Here is a 23056-nt window from a genome sequence, read left to right as displayed (position 1 = left end):
CCCATAAAAACATTATGGTCTGCAGATTATATCCATACTTACAAGAATACAATAAAAACAGTAATAATTTAACTAAGGTGATAACTAATATGATTAAATTAATCATATAAGCAAGCATAAGGCCTTTACAGAAATAATTTAATTGTATGTAATTAATTTAATTATTTCTGTAGTTTACATTTATAATTGTTTATAATATCAAATTCTAATTGCTATTTACATATTTTACAAAACAACATATACAAGGGTATATTTTCCCATAAGAAGCATGTAAATATAAGGGTTTAGAGACTGTAAGAGACTAAACTTTGTGATTTGTGATTTGCTGAAAATGTATTACATAAACAACAAACTGGAATCTTCCAAACAGCTGCAGCAGACCAAGAAATGCAACAGAAATATGTTCTAGGCTGAATCTTGGTGGAAAATTCTATTACAATAGATATGTTTACCTGTTGATGTAGACTGTAGTACTGTATATTTCAAGAGATATGATGGAGAAAATTTTAAATTTAAACCAAAACCAAAAGAGCTGGCTTTGTCACTGCATTTATAAAAAATCTTTTCCATAGTGGTATTTAGTATGAAACATGCAATCTATACCTTGATTGTGGTACAGAAGACCACAATATTAGGTTTTGAGAAGAACTAATGACATGAGAATTTAACTTGCAATTACTGTACCTGAACCACAACTGGGACTATGTGCTCTGAGACAGATGGATTGAGTACTTTCAGATTTTCCTTGTTTGATCATGGCCCCCAAGAGGAATCACTTTCTTGGTATCACAAATAAGCTGGAACATCTTGTTAGCTCATCTGCTGAGCAGATGTATCACTCATAAAACAGTTTCTCTTAACCTGACCTTATTTGAGTCTGGCACTGGATGTGTCGTGCTGATAATTTTGCCAAACTAAAAGCAGCAGTTAAAATAATGAAATGAAAAACAAAGGTCTGATACTTCCGTTAATACAAAATGGATGCACATTGCACACAATGTACAGCTCCTGATGAAAAACAAGTGGCTTTCTTAATAAATGGAAAATATTAGACTGCACGTTGCACATGAAATAAGGAAAAAACTCTGTAGTCATTAACAGCACCCTTGAACTGTAACAAAACAACATTACTGTAATGAGCTCCTCCATTTCTTGTGTATTTTCTTTTACTTTTCTGACTTTCAATTAAAAAATATAAGCAACATACATTTTTTTTGGTTGCAAGGGTACTTTCTAAGTGTACTTCTGTAATAAAATCTGAAGATCTTTATAGATACAAATGACAGCACAATATAATAAATTTAACATGTTCATTGGTAGGATTTTGCTGGCTTAGCCATTGTAGAGCATTACTTAATAAAGTAAAGATGAGTTACTGTCTTTTAAGAAAAAAAATACATTCACAAAACATATTTAAAAAAAGGGAATGAGGATAAACTGTAGAATTCTTGTGTGAGATTTTCTATATAAATACATAATGCAAATATTTGCTATATTTCTTAAAGGTCGAGAAAAAAACAATGAAGTTTTGCAGATTTTACGGAAGACTAATCCTAACATATTGCAAATGGAAAAAAGCAAAGGTTTGTAAAATGTTAAATTAAAGGATGCTTACATGAACACTTGACAGATGATTAACCCACTCTTAGAATATGTCCTGCCAGATGTTTTTGTTTGATTTGTTTTTATTTAAGTCTTATCAAAAATATATTTCCTTTCAGGAAAAGTGTTTCCATTATCTTTGATTAAGCCTGAAATTGACTCCATTCAGTAAACTAACCTCATCAACAAAGCTTTTAAAAATCACATGCTTTAATGGAGAAAGGCCACTTCACCCGCTTATGATAATGTTCTTAATGGAAAACATATCCTGGAAAATAAACCACAAGAAAAGTAAGCAGTAACTGGACACTGGTAATGGGGACCAGTACATCTTGCAGCTAATGTTATTTAATAAACTGGGTTAACCTATTTCTCAGTTACATCATTTTTCTGAAAAGAAGTATGATGTGATAACTGTTCCTACAGCAAATGGTAAATCTGCTTTTCTGAAAGTTGTACAATATTCTTGCATAGACAACATGTATATAACTAATTCCTTATGTCAGCAGAACTTTAAAAACATGGTAATTCCTAGTTTAAAAGTCAACCAATTGGAATCATTTATCTTTTTATAGAATGTTCAGTTATATACATTGTGGCAAAGGTGTTTTAAACTGTAAATACTACAGTATGTACATTTCTAATAATATTTTAAAATACGCAGAAAGTGTATATCAACATCCAAAGCTTTGTAAAGTTTCTATAGGAATTTATATACCAGGAACAGGTCAGAAAACATTTTGAAAAACTGTTAATTGTACGAATGGTTCCTGCAAACTGTCCAGACGTTCTATGTTTTAATTCTAGCATCCACAAGATGAATATGAAAATCTCCTGCTTGCCTTGTTTTTCCCATTTTTGTCGGCATGTGGCCTTAGACTCCCGTTTCTTGAAAAAATTGTAAAAAAAGTTGGATGACTGTAGTAAGCATGGCATTATAATCTGACACGCTGTCATTCCAACAGACTGCCTTTGTCTGGGGAATCGCTACACTGTTTGAATCAAAATTTGATGTATGCACCTTGCAAATTGTGACTGCATGTATCTTCTCCTCAGCCATCTTCCTATCCACTGGGTATCATCAACTGTCAACTGAAACAACATCTTATGGAAACCATACCAGTACAGGGACTGTGTACTCATTTGACTCCAAACATAGTAGATGTCGTTCTAGTGTGATTTGCTTGAAAAAATTCAAACATTCAGTAAACTCCTTTCACAAATTGTACCCTAGGACATCATTAACATTTGAAACTATAATAGCTATTATAGTTTCAAAACACAGCAAAAACAAAAAAGCAAGTTTTTTTTCTCCAATACTGAAATCCCCAAATAATTTCATGTTAGCATTCCGTGAGATATCCCATATCCAGATATTTAAAACAGCTGCACTTTCAGCTCCTTCCTTGTACTTTTTCAGCCATCAGTTGTTGCCAATCAAGATCATACTATTCTTTTACAATATTTTCATAATGAGCAAAGCACAAAATTAAACTTTTTTTACCTCTTTAATTGGAGAATCAAGTTTAATGTTGAAAAAGTGTTTGTATGCTAAAATTGCAAAAATTTCAATATTTCCTTTTCTACAATGCAGGGTATTTTATGGAGTTTTACAGTTGCTACGGTAGAAAAATCATTTGATGGCTTTGAAACAACCTATTGTTTAACAGTAAGAACATATTCGAAATAACAATGTCTATAATTTATTGCAAAATTGTGTTATTTAACGACTTCCATGAAGGCCTATTTGTTTTGCCCCATTATCTGAGTTTTTTTTATTATTTGGTGTTCAGTAATGTTATTGTGCGCGAACCGCACCTCCCGAATGATAAAAAAACGTATGAAGTTCTTGAAGGTCCCATTTACAACGTGCAAATTATTTTCTGATATTTTGTTTGATATTTGTTCAAGTTGATTGTCACAGTTGATGTGAATTGCAATAAATCGCTTATTATGTACTTAGTATTGTGCACGCTAATGCAAAGTTTAACCATGTACTTTTATTCACAACATTGCAACTACTGTATAATGCAAATCATGCACTGCATACTGTATCTTTAACTTCGACAGTCAAGTTTAACAGTTCACTAATCACTATAAAAAAACAGCAAGTCAGTATGTCCCTGGAAATTCTATGAGTCTTCACTTCTATCAACTTCTACTAACTGAAGTTAAAATCTAATTTGTGCTGTACACAACCATATTGTACAGTTACGATTTCTGGCGTCGGTCTTTCAATAACAACCATCACATGTACACCTTGTCAAGATTAATATTCTGTTCATTGCTTTAATTCTCATGAGCATGTCTAAATGTAACTCTTCCAGCCGGTTTCGAGACTGTTTTTATAATGTTCATCAGACTGAATCTGCGTTCGCAATCTGCACTTGATGCGGTTCAATACGGTTCAAATATTATACTATGCGCACGCAAGGAGGGCTGGGAACAGCGCCTGAGGGGCGGGACTTGGGGGAACCGGTCTTTATTTGAGGGGGCGGGGGGGCTGTGTGAGGCGGCCTCTTTCCTCCCCTATTTGTATTAGTGTAGGCCCTGTAATCCCTGTACCTTTCCCCGGTTCTGGTTAATAAATGTGTTGTTCAACCCCTTTTCCCGAGTCCTACGCCTGCTCCCTTCCGTACCGAACTCCGCGGTCGTTTCAATACAATTGTCTCTCTACGCAACGCCTCACAATGACGCTACACATTATAAACAGGAAATGACGAAAGCATAATATAGTGCGCAAACTTATGTCAAAGACAGTAGATAAGTAAGACTAGAGCCGCAACCGTAGATACACGTGAAGGTCAACATTAACGGGAAAATGCCAACATTCACAGTCAAATTTTCCGCGCAGAAAAATTCCCTCCGAGTTTGCTGCGCGCAGCTTAGAGGGAGCAGTGCCTGTCACACTTGTGCTCCAGTGAATGCTATTCCTTGTACAGTATTTCACTTTGTAGTAGCTTGTTTTTTCCCCTAAATTTTGGTGAATATCCTTAAAAGTATGGATTCTGAAATATTAATTATGTTGAAGCTGATTTTTATTGCAACAAAATATTACTGAATAACTTAATGTCCATGAAGGTCGCAGTACTAAGAAATCCATTAAGCTTGTTGAAGCCTTAGACTCACTGAATAGAAAAAGAATCCATAGTTCACTTCCTGAAATTTCTAAATAGCTTTTCCTTCTTTTCATCCAAAGCCACAACTGTCCTGAACTAAACAATGATGACCTTTGTTTTACGTTGAGTACCCTGGCTGCAAAGCCTTCATCCAAAATTGGCTGCTGTTATCAGTTCTTTGAGGAAGAAAAGGAACTGTGGAGTCATAACGCAGAGACACACTGTGCTAGGCAAATGCTGGAACTGACAACAAAAACCTACAGATACACAGTGGACTGAACAGCTGCACTGTTTACAATTTCAGAGCTGATGCTATACAGACACAACTTTTGCCACTTCACTGAAAAAAGACAAAAACAATATAGTGCTGTATAAATAAAAAGTGGGCTAATGTTTAAGTACAAAAAATATGATGATGAGACAAATACTGGCTAACCCATAGTTTGCCAATAATTAGAGATTCAAAAGGTTCTACAAAGGCTCAAGATAAATTGTAAAACAGTATGCACACTCCTCCATTATTTAGTATTATTTTTAAAATACAAAAGATATATACAAAATGTTACTTTTTTAACATACCTAAAAAGCAGTAAAAAGATCACCATTTCAAAGCACTTTACAACACAGCAAAAGAATAACTGCATCATAAAACAAAGATTTTAAACTGTGGTGAAACACATGAATCAAATTTAATCACATATTAAATTAGAAAATTATATTGCTAAAACAGATTGAAAGAAACAATCACAATGCATCATACAATCAGTTAAATATGTTTGTTCATTTGGGGAGCTGCATTAGTAACTCTGGCCACAACTGTCTTTTTTTTTTTGCAGTCACACACTGTGCCAGTACACTTGTGGGATAAATCCACCGTCTATAAAAATCCAGCATTTCCAAATATCTGTCTCTATCCTTAATGTTGCAACTGAAGAGCAGCTATGTGTATGCGCTGGAAAAAAACAAACTTGTTTTCCCAGGGCATCCTTTTAACAGCTGCAAGTTTGACTTCAGGTTGTACTGACTGTTCTGTAATTACAGACACCCTAGTGGAAACTAAAACAACATGAGAGACTGCAAATAAAACATGAATTTTATAAGAATTATTTTTATGAATAATAGCCTATGTTCTTAATTTCAATGGGGAATTTCTAAGGGATCCTGCTTTTAGCACTGTTGCTCACATTCCCTCACTTTATTGTCATCTGACAAACTATTATGAGAACTTTTCTGTGAAAACAGTTTAAATTGGAATGCAGCCTTTTGTGTAAAATAGCTTCTGTTTTGTGTCCTTTTTTTTTACATGCTTAGATTTCTATATGGGAACAAGTAATAGGTTTATTCCATGCTGAAAAGAGAAGAAAGAAAACACAATGTTTCAGCCATGGAGCCTTCTTCAGGTGTGAGCTCTATAGATAGAGATAGATCTATCTATAGATATATTTCTATATTATTGTATACTTTTGAGCAGAACAAGTCTCTGGTGAAGGCAATCTTAAATTTTTCTTATACAGAACACAGGAATAGCAAGATTCATGGTACATCGAAAATGTACATATTACAGTAAGAACATAAAACCAGGTATGTCATAAAACCCGTTAAACATTTAATCTGGTATTTCACATAATAACTGAAATATAAGGATTTTGTGAATCATGTAGATTTTTTTTGGTGGGGGGATTTAGTAAAAATCGGTTTTCGAGCTTGTGAAAATCCATTGGTTCACATACTTACTGTAGTATACAGTATTTACACGTCACAGGGTTATTAAGGATCTGTATATGGGTTATTGTATAACCACTGAACATTTGGATGACCACTCAGCTCAATACAGAAAGGTTTAAGTCAAGCGTAGACAAAAGGTGAATGCACAGCTGGCCAAGTGTTGAGTTGGACTCTTAAGATATCTACATGCCTTGGAATAGTATTCGGATCTTTCCTATGGTGTCCCATTTCATTAAATTACACAATGACGCATGCACATTTTTTTAAACCTGGTATTTTATTCAAACCCTAAGTAACTATCAGCAAAAACTAAAGATAAAAAGTTGAATGCATAATTCTTTATACCTGTGAACTCAACATTTGCTGGGAGCACCTTTGACAGCTGTAACAGCCACAAGTATTTTCTGGTAAGTCTACCAACTTTGCACTCTGATTGGTGTAATTTTTGTTCCGGTTCTTCTTAGCAGAAGCTTTGCTCAAGTTCTCTTAAGTTGCTTGGGGATCACTCACAAACAGCAGTTTTCAATTCTTTCCAAAGATTTAAGTCAGCGCTGACTTGGCTACTATAGGACAAACACTTTTTTATTCTTAACCCACTTGGGTTTTGCTTTGGCCTCGTGCTTTGGGTCACTGTCCTGCTGAAATGTGAATTCTTGCAACAGTTGTAGGTCTATAGTAGGTTTTCTTTTAAGATTTCCCATTATTTTGCTCCATTTTTGTTCCTATTGTCTTGACAAGCTTCCCAGTCCCTGCTTATGAGAAGCAGAGCTATAATATAATACTGCCACTAACCTTGCTCGATAACAGGGACAGTGTTGACCGAGTGATGCCCTAATTTGGGTTTGCATCAGACTACAAGACTACAGAGCCTTTTATACGTGTTTGCTGTATGACTCGGATGCTTTGTTACAGAACCCATATAAAACATTATATTTATTTTCAGTTCAATACAAGCTTTCTTTGTGGAGTGGGCAACTGTTTTCCTGTGGGCATTTTCTCCTATCTCAGCCACTGTAACTCTTTCAAAGTTACTATTGACTTCATGGTGGCATCCCTAACTAGTGTCCTCCTTGCCTAGCTGCACAGTTTGGAGGGGAAGCCCGATTCTTATCGGTCAGGGTGCCTTCCACTTCTTAATGATTATCCACTGCATACTGAAAAACATATTAAGGGTCTCAGAAATTATTTTATACCCTTCTCTTTATCTGTAAGCATAAGGGGAATACATTTCAAAGCATTGTGCCTGATGTCAAACCCACAGTAGCTTTTGTGACCTCAGAAATTTGCCAGGAAACCCAAAGAACAAGCCACTCTGAACAGGAGGTATGATTAAGAACAGAACCTGTGTGAAAAACACCCATTCCTGGTGACAAAATGACTAGCCAAAGATGAAGGATCAGTCCAAGAGATCTACTCTGTATATGAAATGGAGGCTTCTATTACTCTCTCTCAGATGGCAGGCATCACTGTGAATAGGTCCCTCTCTTACAAGAAAATGACTGTTTTTATCATTGGGAAATGCATACAATATATATTTATATATTGTCGGGGAACCAAAGGACAGACTGAACTGAAAAGCCGGTCTCAGGACAATAAAAACTGCTTTGGACCTCCACCTGTCATGTTGCCATGACCCTTCTCAGAGCTTGGCGAATGAATTCCAAACACTGTAGGCTTCATTAGCATGACACTGAAATTACAAAACAGCAAAAAGGATTGCTACACCATGAAGACAACCTGATCACCATCTTATTCTGTTGTTGACATATCTTGTATCATGAATTGATATTTTGCCACTTATCTCCTAGCTTGGTGGGTAACATTTCTGTGACACTAACTTTTACATATTGCAATATGGGATTTGTGCATAAACAAAGAAACCTGTCAGACTGCCACTTTTTCGGAAAACTCAAACTGCTGCTGCCTATGGAATTGCTGAACTAATTGAATTCAAGCTTCACAGGTTCATCGGCACTCTTACACTCAGTAATGCTTTATGGCTTAAATGGCTACGGTGTGGCAAAACTGAGTCTGAGTGCAAACCAAGATGGTTGTTGCTAATACATAAATGTATTATTGCCAGATTGTTTTATTAGGATAATTCATGACAGTAGAACTTGTGTGGAATCCTATAAATCTACATTCATTATTTAATTTTTACTTTCAACATTGAACCAATTTCCTGTAAATCAGCCAGATTTTTTTACATATATACACATTTGATACTCATACACAAAAAACAGAAGGTTTAGATGTGTTTCAAACTTATGCTAAGAAGTGGTTGAGATGTAAATTATTAATATAATACACAACATCCATTTAATATCTCAAACATTTTAATGATTTAATTTAATGCTCTTTAGTTAATGAGTGCCAAAACTGGTAAATGTAAAGTATTTAAAATGTTATGGAAAATGGGTTTTCATCATGCCTATGAAACAGTAACAAAAGCTGGACGAGTCTGAGCTTTCATCTTATTCAGTTGAACTACACTACGCATTATTCAGTAAAAAAAAATAGAAGAACAGAATGAATAAAGAAAATAATTACCTCTCCCTGCCAGAAAAAAAGAACAGGTCATATTCAATGAAATCAAAAACTATTACACTACAATATACATTTCAATTAAGATCACAAAGCACATCTGAAGAAAGTCATCTTTGGCCTTTGTGAATAGGAACAGACCAAAGTTTTCAAGTATCCGCTGTCTGGAATGGATATGTTTAGCAGATTTAATAAATCCTCTGGAACAAAACAAAGTTCAGGGTGTGGTTGCGTGTGGTCGCTGTTTGTGTGCTTTGCTAACAATGACAAATTCACCAATGGCATGATGACATGACTCACTCCATATGTCCTTTAAATCAGCAGAGCACTACAAGAGTATAAGCTAGTATTTGTGAACAATGAGTTTAAGGATAACATGGAAGGAACTTACCCAGAACAATCACCACAGTCTTCAAAAGGCTCATCATGGTGTCTCTGTTGCGGCGTGGCCCAGAGCTGTGGCGAGACATCCTCATTGTCCTCTGGCGCACGTAGACGAAGATGTGTGCGTATAAGACTACCATGACCACAAAGGTGACTAGGTTGAAGATGGCCCAGAAGATCAGGTAGGAGTTGCTGTAGAGTGGTGCCATGTTGGAGCAAGTAGCAATGTCACAAATGCAGTTCCAGCCCACGCTGGGGATGGCACCCATGACAATCGACATGGTCCAGATGATCACAATCACCACCACGACTCGTCGGTTGCTCATGCGCGTGTGGAGCTGCATGCGGAACACAGTTATGTGGCGCTCTATGGCAATGGCCAGAAGGTTGGCCACAGAGGCAGTCAAACTAGTGTCAATCAGGCCCTGACGCAAGAGCCAAGTGCTAACAGTCAATCTCCGTGTGTTAGGACCCGTGTTGAACATCAAGTAAAAGTAGGCCAGTCCTGCAAAAAAGTCTGCTGCTGCCAGATTGGCCATTAGGTAATAAATAGGAAAGTGGAATCGACGGTTTACGTAGATGGCCACCATAACTAGTAAGTTTGCCAACATAATAAAAATGCACACAGTGATACCTAATCCCATTACAAGTTTGCTGACTGTATTCCATTCTGTGGCCAGGTACTTTCCACTGCGGTTGTAAAAGAAGGCAATGGTTTCATTGTAGAAGCACTGTGATTCATCCATCATGCAAGCTTATGTTTCTAAAAGAAATGAAATAATTGTTAGGGATACATTAATCACAATGTAACAGACTATAAAAAACACAAGGAAAAAAGCATAGGAATATAAGCACATACAGAAACAATCTATTTATTGTTACCACTAGGACTCTTAAATTGTAACATGAAATTGATAAGATGTAATTTAGAGCCAATGAATACATTAGGATAAGTTACAAGGCTAAGATGTTCTGTTAATATGAAAACCTTCAAAAGAATCAACACCTGAATTTTGAGCTCTTATAAAATTCAACTGCTTAAAGCACAACAGAGAGTAAAAGACAATGTCCAATTGATAGAACTATAATGCACAGATATAATTATTCTGGGAAACCTTACCTCCCTTACCAGCCAAACAATCATGACAATGAACTAATAGCTTGTGAAAGCTTAATATTAACATCTTGTAAAGAAAAACAGATTTAAAGTCCTATTAATATCTATTTTTATAGCTACTTTCATGGCATTAAGGTGCTTTACAATAAAACAAGGCAAAAGAAAAAAAGAGTCATGTATATATGTACTGTATGAATGAATACATAAAATTAAAGACTAATAGATTTTACTCACTACCCTTGAGGAAGAATTTTAGCATTTACCTTTTAAAAGTGTATAAGATAGTGACTATTTGGCTTTGCTAACATGCCTTTTTACCTAGCAACAGTATGAAAGGACAATTGCAAGCATGTTATTTGATGTTTTGATGCTAATGCTAGAAACTGCAGTCTGTCTAGCTCAATTTCACACCTCCTGTTTATATACTTCCTTTTGGCTGTATGCAAGGTAAAACTGCTTCTTAAGAATAAAGTGGTCAATTACACAAAAGAGAGAAAACAACTCCTAATATGGAAATTTAGAATGAGCTAGCCTGAGTGAATTTGCTGTATAAAACCCATTGCATTTACAGATCTGTTTGAGAGGCAGCTCTTAGATCTGCATGATTGTAGATTGTATCCTCTCCATGCACATGAATAAAGGACTCTGCTGGATCACACCTAACCTAACACCCTCCAGTAAGTAAACTGAAAACATTTTTCCCCTCAAGTGCTTACCACCCATGTAAAGAGATCAACATTAGCACACTGGACAAAAAAATAAATGAGTGATTATAGAAACCGAGTGCGCGTGAAGATCGGAAAGCATGGCTGTTTATTCTTGAACCAGACACAGAGCAACCATCTTTCCATATTTACACCAGTGCTGTAATGTGCTCTAACAGCAATCGTCATAAAACTACTTCCTCTTTCAGAGAAATGACCCTTGTAAATGGAGTTCCAGTAGATCCATTCAACAGACAATATCACAGATTTGTGCCAGGACTGAGCCACAATCCCACACATCAAGATCACCATATACAAACGTATACATCAACTATAATATATATATATAATACTCATATGCACAAATTAACCTGAATTTTTTATGTGAACACATATAAGAGAATTATTTTTTTAGCCAGTACTGCAAACCTCATTGCACTTGAATAGTGTCAATGTAAACATACACACATGTATATTTATGGATATGTATGCATATGTGCTTGTGTGTACTTATGTACATCACTAGCTTTTACATTTGACTACATCATTTGTTCATCTGGAACATTTTTATGGCTGTCCCTCCTTCAAGAATTAATGGGGGAGGCCAACTAAACAAGCATGCCACCAGGCTATTTAAGTAAACAAACTAACAAGCTGAAGTACTGTAGTTAAGTCTCCAGACTATCCCAGCATGCTATTAGTCACATCTCTGTAGGGTTTAATTTGAATTGGCTGATGTTCTCCTCCAAAACATCACAGACAGGAAGTGGGCCTCTGGGCTGTTGCAGGATTGAATGTATTTTGGTCATTCTACCTCATTATTTCCTTGAAAAGAAGGTTCTCCAAGACATCTGTATTTTCAATAAAGTACAAAAAAATGCAAATATACAAGGTATAGTAAATCAGAAGCAAGTCCGTAAGGATTTTTGCACAGATCTTAAAACAAACAACCTTTCATTTAAAATTAAGAAAGCCAGCTATATGTAAATGTTTAATGCAATAGTTTTTTTTGTATCCAAAGCAAACAAATGTAGATTCTAACATTTGGTGGATTAACAAGGTCATGTTTAGCATACTGAATACGTGGGGAGGGGGCTCTTAAAAAATGTATCCTCTTGTTTTCTGATTCAAAACATTAAACCACCATATAAAAAGCCATATTGCCTAGTTAGAAACATTTAATTTTCATTAATGTCAAACCTCCATGTAACTGGATTGTAAAATGTAATTCATGAAATCCTAATTCAACTTTAATTTCCTTTTGTGTACTGCCTTTTTTACATTTATTAAATTACTACCATTGTACATTGGCCTTTTAAGATAAAATTACATAGGTGTAAAACCATTATGTATTCTACTTACAGTACTAAATGGTCATAGAACATATAATATTCATTCTGGTGAGTGATACAAGCTATTATATTTTGTTGTTGTTATTATTATGCTATGTATTTCTCATTTTCTTACTGAAAAACATTGATTAAGCCATTGCTTTAATGGATTTCAAACATTGGGACTGCATATTTAAACAAATATTTTCACAATCTAAATCCGATTCAATTTGTTTAAATTTTAAAAACAATTCTAAAAAATACCCAGAGTGCATTTAGAATTTATGCCTGCTATTCAAATAAGTGAGACTCTTAGAAAAAAATAAATATAAAAAAATACATCTGAACAAAAGTGAAAGAAATCTTTACTTCTTCTAATGAAAACAGATGCCTAAAAATAAGGAAGAAAAAATGTTGCATTAAGCATTTTATACCTACATGTTTGTTGTATAAAGAAATTTTAAAAAATGAAATTTCAATGATTTAAGACTCTCATTCCTGAAAGGTTTCACACCTTTAATTCTTTTGTCATAGAAGATTCCATGGTAAATAAAAAAAACAAGGTTTTTTAACGTCAGTCTTGAACGATAGGTGAAAAGGCTGAGCACCTCCAGAGATCACTTCTTAATTGTTCAGCAGCATCGCAGTTTTTCCAAGAACTCCCACGAGGAAGAACAAACATTCTTTACATTCTCAAGGATAGAAAATAATACATTGATAGCTCCCTGTGGGAGAGCTTTAACCCTGAAAAGATCAAATCAGAGTGGTCTACTAATGTCAAATAAAAAAAAACACTTCACAGCACCTTTGGTTCACAGCAAGTTGATTGTTTTATTTTCCCCAAAAAAGAGAGCACAACTATATATGTTTATTAGCATGGCATTTGTAATGAGTATTCTGAATATGAATACCCCAGACAAGTAATCTGAATAATTGTATACATATTCCAATTATAATTCAGCCATTAATTAGTGTTTACATGCTGACAGAATATATGGAACACATAATCTGTTATTATTAAAGTTATTTTTACAAGGTGATAAAGAAGATGGTGTCTTATGTAAAAACAAGACAGTACTTACTGTACTTAGGGAACTCAAAATCTGTGCTGATTTTAATCAACGTACAACAGGTGGAGGTAGCAATTAGAGATGGAACTGCCTACAGCTAACAGTCAGGAGTGTACTGGAACCTTTAATCTGACAAAGACAGTAAGCAATGAGTGGTGGGGGTGACTTTTTTTTTTATGAAGGAGTTTACCGATGCTGACTAGAAAGAATTGCAGGAAGACCTACAGTATGTTCTGTATCATTATGCAAATTATACAATATGACAAGACTTGAGTCCAGAAAAACAGTATAATTATGTAAACCTATCCACCTAATTACATGCACTGCCATTGTGCAAATTAAACATGTCGGTTGTTCTGAGTACCATGCTCTTACTAATCAGTTTGCAGTTCATAACTGTGCAGGGATAGGTGAAAGTGAGTTTTCTAAATAAGAGGTTTATATGGTTTAATATTCCATAACAACATTATTCAGAATAAGCTGTTCACATATTGCATATTGGTTATAAGATAAGAGATCACTTTATTAGCCATATACAATTTCTTGCATTAGGAATTAGTCTTTTTCACATACCCCAACTTGCTCTCCATGAGAGACACAGACAGGGAGAGAAGCTTGGGGTCAGAGTGCAGGGTCAGCCATTGTACAGCACCCCTGGAGCAGCTGGGGTTAAGGGCCTTGCTCAGGGGCCCAACAGAGTAGGATTCCTCTGCCAGCCGCGGGATTTGAACCGGCAACCTTCCAGCCACAGGCGCAGATCCTTAACCACAGAGCCACCACTCCACCCTTCAGTTCAGATTAATAACACACAACAAGCCTACAGATATCCAAATATAAATATATTCTCAGATATTTTTTGTTATTGACTGGGTTTTACAGTCAATTTGAGAATTTTTATAGAATTCATTTTCCTGAAAGAAAGTTTTTCATACATATAAAAGTAAGTTATTTAAACATCCAAAATATTTGCCTACACAAAGAACAGCCTTATTAATCCAATCCGTGGCACAACTAGGTGACCAAGCTGTTAATGACAATGAAACCAACATGAGATGCAAAGACGCAGGTGAGAGAAAGAGGAAGACAAATATAGGCAGAACCACAGGTGCAGAAAACCAGATGGAAAATGAAGATTTCACAGCAACAAAGCCAAATCTGGAGACAAGGACCCCAGTTGAAAGCCTTGAACAGGAGCCAAACTCAGTCTCAGTGGGCAAGGGCTCCACCCAGGCAGTCTCTGCTATCACTTTGATGCAGTACATATTGTGTTTATTTACTAACCTGTATTAAAAGTGAGCCCTCCAATGTGAAGATGCAGTATTCCAAGAACAAATCCTGTACCAACAGTATAATCCAATATCCATTCAGTATCCACCAAAAGTACTTGGACTTTATTTAATGTGGGTTTTTTTTCCATTTGCTGAGGTCTAAGGTCAGTGAATGAGGAAATTTAATTCTTATGTTTTTAGTTTAGAATTTTAATTGCTTGAGATTTTCACCCACCAAAAAAGCATGTAAGGAATTTTAGCAAATTTCTGAGAGTGCTGTGCTAAAATAATAATTCGGTGATGCACTTAATCATGGAATGACCCATACATAAACTTGGGTTCTTGCATTTACTGGGCCTGTAGTATTTAATTTTACAACAGGTCCAAATGAATGATATCTTGCTCAGATCTCATGAACGACAGCATGAACGTTATAACACTGACATCAGACATGAAGCTGAACAGATTATTCGTTTGGCAGCACTACTTTGGGACTCCACATCTCTCTCTTCTTCCAGTAACAGCATTAACCAAAATGAGTAGTTTGGAAATAAGGACTGTCAAATCTTTGACCTGAAATGTCATCTAAAATGTACAGTATACTTCCATTTCATCTTATATATTGTGCAGAAAAATGTCAGAAATTCTGAATATTCATCAAATTCTCATGTTTCAATTTGCACTTCAGTATTGGATTTACAATTACATTTCTATCCATCTTCAACATTTGGAAAACTTTTTTTCCAAATGTTGTAGAGGGCAAAATAACTGACCTGATATACAAATTGTTCTGATCAATGAATTTAAGTTTTAAAATTGCCAATGACCCAATTTCATGACATAACAGGAACAATTTATCATCTGAAAAACAAAACTGTGACTGATGGCACTACTTTTCCTTCAACACTGAAAAATGAAAGTTGTAATGGAAATGGAACAAATTCTCAAAAAACTGGAAGGAATATTTAAAAATTAGCTGTCCTTTTTTGTCATCTACATTTACAAATAGTGATTATGCTGATAAACAATTCAAGTAAGAAAAGTTGTATTACCAGGAAAAAAAAACAAATTGAAGGCTTAAAAGAGCATCCTATACATACAGGCTAAAATAGCTAATTTTTGTTATTCATTGTCTTGTTCAGAGAACACCGAGGGGACCGAATTGATCGTCTTCGAGGGCATTGTCAAATTATTAACTCAATGGACGACTTCAAAATTCACAGTGAAACAAATCAGAAAACACAAAAGAAACTAAGGGAATCACATTTAAAAAGGAGAACACAGAGGTTTATGGGAATAGGAACTAAACCACCTAGCTACTGTATGTTGTTGACTTTTATAATTTTCTTCAAGTAATGGCTGGATGAATTCATTGCCTCAATGAGCTATTAGCAACAAAACTATTTAGATAAATGGCCACCTAATATTCATACTCTTAACATTTACAAAAACATGTAAGATCATTGCCTAAAGGTCATGGAATGATGCCATTTCTTAACAACTAAACAACTAAAGTGTACAGTAGGGTTTTGGCATTCTTGAGGGTTCGATGCAAAGAAATGTCACAAATAGCCAAATTTGCATATAACCAATTACACTCCTATACCACTGCATATTGCATGTACTACAGTTTTTAGTATGTACAGTGCCATGAAAAAATATTTGCCACTGTCTGATTCTCTGCATATCTGCACATTTTTCACAGTGAATTTGGTCACATCTTTGTGACTTGCAGTTGTATACAGAGGAGAGTCTGAGGGTAAAAATTTTGGTGCTTCTTTCACATTTGTTTGGTGTGCAAGGTAATAAAACATGAGATCTTCAGGTGTGAAAAAGATATTGCTCACCTACTGAACTCAACCCAATTAAAAGAAAATTAGGCTCAGATGTTTGAATACTCTTGTTAATCAATAAATTAATTTAAATAAGACTGATTAGCTAAAAGAAACAACAGTAATCACAAACTCAAAGTAATCAGCTAAAATAAACAAGAATCTCTCCTCTGTGTCCAGCTTGCACTTTCTCTCTCTGCCTCCATGATTAGCACTCCCTACTGTAATGAAACAGGCAATAAAACTGTCAGAGAGCCTGTAAACTCATCTCCAGCCTGCCATTCCCATGCTGCCTACAGAACTGAGACTGTTGACTACGATATTGAGACAAGATCACATTGAAATGCGGATGCTAGGTACTGGATACTTGAGCAGGCAACAGGGAGAAGCTCACTCACTAGTTTTGTCTCACAATTTTAGTCTGTTGTGCCACTAATTTGAAAGTTGCGCTTAACAACCTTCAGCTCTGTTTCATCTTACTCTGCTCTTCTTCCATTCAAGACTCCATCAGCCAGACGGATTCGCAATTAAGCAAATTTCTGAACAGTACATTTCCAGATGTCCGGATCCTACTGTACTGATACACTCCTGGTGGAAATTTGTCAAAGCTGTTCACGTACAGTACATACCTTCATTTTTAAGACTAGGGAAATTATGGACAGTTCAGGCAGTTGGGGCAAATAAATGGACTAAGATATGTCCTAATCTCCCAAAGGACACAGGCTGTTTTCATAGAACAAGTTAAAAAAAAGATTTGATGTTTCTCATTTAGTTTGATAAAAGGTTCTCAAATTACAAGCAGCGGTTATTACAACAATGCACATTTGGATTGAGAAGTGGTTAATGGACATAAAATGTACAGATAAGGCAGAACTTTAATCTTGCCTTTTATTTGTAACAGAGTATAGCTACTGTAGGTCCCTCAAGAATTTTATATTTCTGAAGAATTCCACAAATCTGCCCATTTTGTATGCTTCTTCAGGAATAACAGATGTCCTTATCAAATTAAAATTCAGCGCCCATAGATATCTTAACAGTTTTGATTCACTGGTACTCTCTGTTCCAAGGAATGCAATACCCTTAGTTTGGATTTTGTTCCCTGCATTTCCAGTACTGCGGATCTTGCTTTATGTGCTTTCTGCATTTAATATAGGAGATGTACTGCATTTTGCAGAGAATTGCTGTATATCCTTCGCTGGGGATCTTACAGCATTTTGTCCAATAATTCTTTTTGGGCCTGTTTTATTGTGCTTTGCTCCATGGCTGCTTCCGTTAACAGCTGGGGTACAGGGTTTGTGTGCTTTTGTAGATTTTCTTTTGATCATTAATGGTCTCCACATTAAAGTCACTGCACACGTCTTGGAAATGATTTTCTTACATCTCCCCTTGCTGCTTACAGATGGCTTTGCCTTTTCTAGCATGCACTCAGCATCCATTTGCAATACTTCAGACAGTCCATCTCAAATCCATGACTAATTTGCCTCTAATCATCTTGCTATGCAGCCCTTCTTACCTGCAGTGCTATGACAAAGCACAGTGATAAACCTTTCTACCATCTCTCCCACTTCTTACTGTCTCTCAAGTTTGTTGCCTCATTGACAAATGTTTCCAATTTTTGTTTCAGTATGGTATACACTTGTCTACAGTAAGGTTGAGTGAACACATTCACAGGCTGAAACAAAATGGTTCTCTTGTGGCTATTGATCAAGACCATATGGTATTCTGAACATTCAGATTGCTTTGTCCATCTTGGCCACTCATCTTTGAATGAAATAAAATCCAGTCAGTGGGGAGATTATAATAGTACCAATGATTTTTTTTACCTCTTCCTTGCAGTTCCCGTCAAAGAACCTCTTTTTAGAGTTTTTTATTCCCTTATCCCACTCTGTCACCATGTCGTGTTATAGTCCTTTTTATAAGGAAACAGCCACATTGGAGGGTGCTATTATCAATGTCCCTGTTAAAAACCCGCTATCTAAACACATTCTCCTTCTTGCCACTAGATGTCACTTTACATTTAAAACAATATAAAATATGAATCATTTTGATGATGCTGATTATGTAAAAGACTTAGATGTTAAGGTTTTCCTCAGTATCTGTTCTAGACAAATGAGCAAGCAATAAGACTGTTAGGATACCCTGGCTTCTTTCAAGAAACAGCTGGTTGAGATCCAGGTCATTCCAGTCATTCCACATGAAATTATTAAGAAAATGTCTGTTTTGATTTCATTCTTTTATAATTTTTAGAAAACTTTCTGTATTTACAGAAATACAGATATACATGGGAGAAATGGTTATACTCTGATTTCTGGATCTGAAAGTCCAAGCACGAAGGAGACTGTGGGCTCAAAGCCCATTTTAGACACTCCCAAACTACCATAAGACATTCTGGTCACTGACAAGCACAGAAAGACAATTTAGATACTGTATTGTTTAAGAGGTTATAAATTGGGATGTTAAATCATTGCAGAATTTGTTAAAAATAGCTATGAATAGTTTTAAACAGTGTTTCACTCTTACATAAGGTATATAGGAATTTAGACACCTGTTTACATCTTCTGAGGTTTGTTATTTGTGTAAACAGGTTTTTAAACTCTACTGCAAATTAATTTTCTGACAATGATGGAGAATCCATTAAATGTGTTATATAAATACAGACTATATAACCAAACCCATGCAGCAGTAGAATCACCCCTAACGTGTTGCACCTTAATATAATCCAATTAATTTAAAAAGCATAAATTTTTAGAAAAAAATCCTATGTAACTTTAATATAAATGTATCACAAAATCAAAGAGAAAAGGTCACCGTCATACCAGAGGCTATAGGAGGAGGCTGAAGAAGGGGGAATTCTTAACTACAGGAACAAGGCACATCTTCTTAATTGGTAGTGAATGCTTGGTAATATGTACCATATCCAGTTGACGATAAAACATAGCTTCTCAGAAACTTTAAGAAAAGAATGGATGATGCCAAATGTTATTTTTGTTTACTCTCTCCAGGTGCTAAAAGATAAGGGTAACATCAGCCTGAAAACACTGGCTGACTGAAAGGCTTTTGCCGATTCGAGACCTATTTGTTTTACAGTTTCATATTTACAAAATTAAACAAAGTGACCGCAACGTTTATATCCATAAACCAACAATTAAAAGATGAACCTCTATTAAAAGCATATTTAAGATCTTTAGAAAATGTATCTATCTGATTGTTTCATTTCTCATACAATTGTATTCTTTTTGGGACAAGTAATGAACATTTAAAGAACTTGCGTTTGCAGTGAATTTTCACAAAACAGTTGTGTATTAAGCAATAGCAAGGTTTCAGCAGTCTGTTTTGAAACACGCAAAATCAAAATAAAGTTAAAATGTACAGATACGGGTTGAACATGTTTACACTACATTCTTACACTACAATGCCCCCTTTAGATTTTAGTGTATTATCTGGTATTATGTTTGAACAAAAGTGCAGTTCACATTCGCAGGTAACTTTCTACAAAGTAGTATTTAATACTAAATGCTTCAGTACAACATTGTAAACAAATACTGATATTTTGGCTGACACTCTTAACCTAAAGTGACATAGAGGGGTTACAATAACATACTTTTAGTTCAAAGGTCCAGACCTTCTAGTCATTATTCCACAGTACCAATATAAACCATATGCCATCTCACTTGGTGGAAGCACTTTTGCTTTTAGGATAATTCTTTCACCTATGCACACCAATATGTTGTCATTTTGACTATTCTTCATTGCAAAGTTGACCAGGAACAAAAATGTGAATACATTACATGTAAGTCAACAAAAAGGGACAACAATGAAATGGGGTAAGTACCTTTGCAAGGCTGTAACTGTTCTGTATTATTTTCCACAATTACCTTGGCAAAATCTTTTAGGTTTGCTAAAGACCATAACATTAACAAGCCCAAGCTACTGTACAATGGCATACATCAGGCTGAATTACAAGACACAGATTTTAAATTTGGTACTTTAGAGTGCTTCTGACCCAAGGGTTCTGAGAAAAACACTTCAGCTTCCCGAAATGCTCACAGACATAAAGACAATTCAATGTCCACTGTTCCACCTCAGATGAACCCCTAGCCAAAAAACATACCAACAGTGGAAAATACTGTGACTGGGAGGATGAATATGGTTCCAATGAACCAAAGGTCTTGGCTACTGAAGTGGCCAATTACATGGGATTCAGGATTTGGATAACAACCCAAACCCAGACAGCATTCTACAATGGTAGCATTTCCTCAGACTGAGGTATCCAGACTGTCCCATCAAATCTGAATTCTAGCCTTCAGTGCTCTAAGAAAGCATTCAAGGTCTGCAGACACATTTTGAAATGATGTACAAATGATGTACAGATGTACAAGCCTGAAAGCACAGTCTGTTAGTGCCATTCTTTGCATTCATGGAAACTTGAAGTAAGCTACTAGAAATCTTTATATTTTCATTATGTTTGAGTGTACAGGCTTTTACATTATGAAAAACTAACAAGGCATGTTTAAGAGCTGAAAGGGGCAATAAAAATGAATTCCTATATTAGAAACTGAGTGAGTTTGTGTGAGTGGTATTGTGGGAAATGAAATAGAATTGTGGGAGCAGGCACAGTGAGAATATTAGCGAATGTGGTCAAATATGTTGCAAGTGGGATCAAGATAGGGGAAATAGTCTCATGTGGTGCTGTAATGGATATTACTTTTGCATTAACCAAACAATGTGCTGGATTGTTGAAGCATTTTCCAATTTTTGAAAACTTATTTCATTCCAAAATGTAAACACTAATTCAAATAGGTTCATATTAGATAGGTAGGTCCCTTTTCAGGCCATAAAGGCCCATGGGGGAATGGGGGGCAAGGGCCACCATTTTTCTTGATCATCCGACACTGGAGGTGGAGGTGATGTGGTCAGCATCATGCTCCAGCTGGCCTATTACCCCCCGGAAGGATTAACACCTGGTATTCATTTGGAAGGCAGGCTGAGTGGACCTGGGAGCCATCTGAAAGGAATTAGAGCAAGCTACATCACTTGCCCCTACCTGGGATTGAACCCGGGACCAGTCAGCACCCTTGCCATCTGAGCTATCACGGCTCCAATCAGTTCATATTACTTTAAATAAACCCATTTGATCACTATTACCCATGAAATTGAAATCCTAAACACATTCATCAACATCTTTTAAAGAAATCTGTCTTTTACATGCTCTACTACACATTATCTTAAGTGCAGATAAACTATAAAATAACCTCTCTCAAACACCTAGTCTTAGTTATATCTCCCATTTTATTGACTAAACTAGATTGACTAAATTAAAATCGTTATATTCAAATCGTTTTTTCCTATGAATCAACTAATTAGAAAAAAGTGTTTTTGTGACTGGAAAACTTTAGAAAAATATTTTTAATCTCTCCAAATTATACTCTTTACACCAAAATTAAAGACATAACTGCCTCCAACAGATCTAGGTCTCTTGTTGACCCTGTCCATCCAGTCTAATGCTCATAAAATGAAAAAGATAAAATTTTGTTAAGTTTTTGAAGAATGCAGCTAAGACATCAAACAAAACTCACTTAACAAATTCTGCTGAAAACTCACTAAAAAGTTATGAAAACCCTGAATGGTTTTGTTCATTGCACAAATATTCATACTTAATAATTCATTTCCAAGACATTATTACATCACATTTGCCAGACCACCTTGCTCCAAACATCACTTAAGCCACAAATTAACACTGCTGCTTATTAAAGATTCCAGCACCTTGAAGCAGAGGAATATCTTTTGCTTCAAAATTAACATTTGATGAAGCATTTACCATCACAGGGGATTTGGAAATAACTGTTCAGTGATGAGCTCTTAATTTGAAAGGGTTGACATCACTACAGAAGTATTCCTAAACAGGACTACATGGAATTAATCCACGTTTAATAAATGACACATACAAATATGAAGACACACATGAAAACAATTAACACAGAAAATATGTTTCCTATTCACTTACCAGACACGACAAGCAACTGATTTAAGCTGTATCCTGTAATGTATGGAGATGTTTGGAAAATTCATGTAAACACTGAGGAAGGCAAGATATTCTTTGCAAATCTCTCATAACTAAGGTCATGATAGGAATGGAGTTGGTTCTTTCCTTTACAGTGTCTGTTCATCCAAACTTAAATAAAGTTGCTCTTTTCTCTACCATTTCCTTTATGTATAAATATTTTCTGAACTTACAATACTTCCCCTTCAGTTTTGCAGAGAATATTGTAGTATTGTGGGGAGGGAGTAAATATTTGTTATAGCTAGATCTGGTCTTTGGAGCAAAGCTTCTTTAAGGAGAACATTAGGAGAATTAAAAAC

General features: G+C 35.5%; 1 protein-coding gene across 1 annotated transcript in view; it reads right to left on the bottom strand.

Annotated features, from left to right (window-relative positions):
* Positions 1-23056, bottom strand: part of lpar1 (lysophosphatidic acid receptor 1) — a 57340-nt gene that overhangs the window by 8893 nt on the left and 25391 nt on the right. The window contains exon 2 of the mRNA XM_088911278.1: positions 9382-10137. Coding sequence (XP_088767404.1) covers positions 9382-10123 — 742 coding nt within the window. The 5' untranslated portion in view covers positions 10124-10137. The remainder of the gene's footprint in view (positions 1-9381; positions 10138-23056) is intronic.

The sequence above is a fragment of the Atractosteus spatula genome, chromosome 3 (assembly GCF_055471065.1).
Source record: "Atractosteus spatula isolate fAtrSpa1 chromosome 3, fAtrSpa1.hap1, whole genome shotgun sequence".
Taxonomy (NCBI): domain Eukaryota; kingdom Metazoa; phylum Chordata; class Actinopteri; order Semionotiformes; family Lepisosteidae; genus Atractosteus; species Atractosteus spatula.
This window is presented reverse-complemented; position numbering and strand designations above follow the sequence as displayed.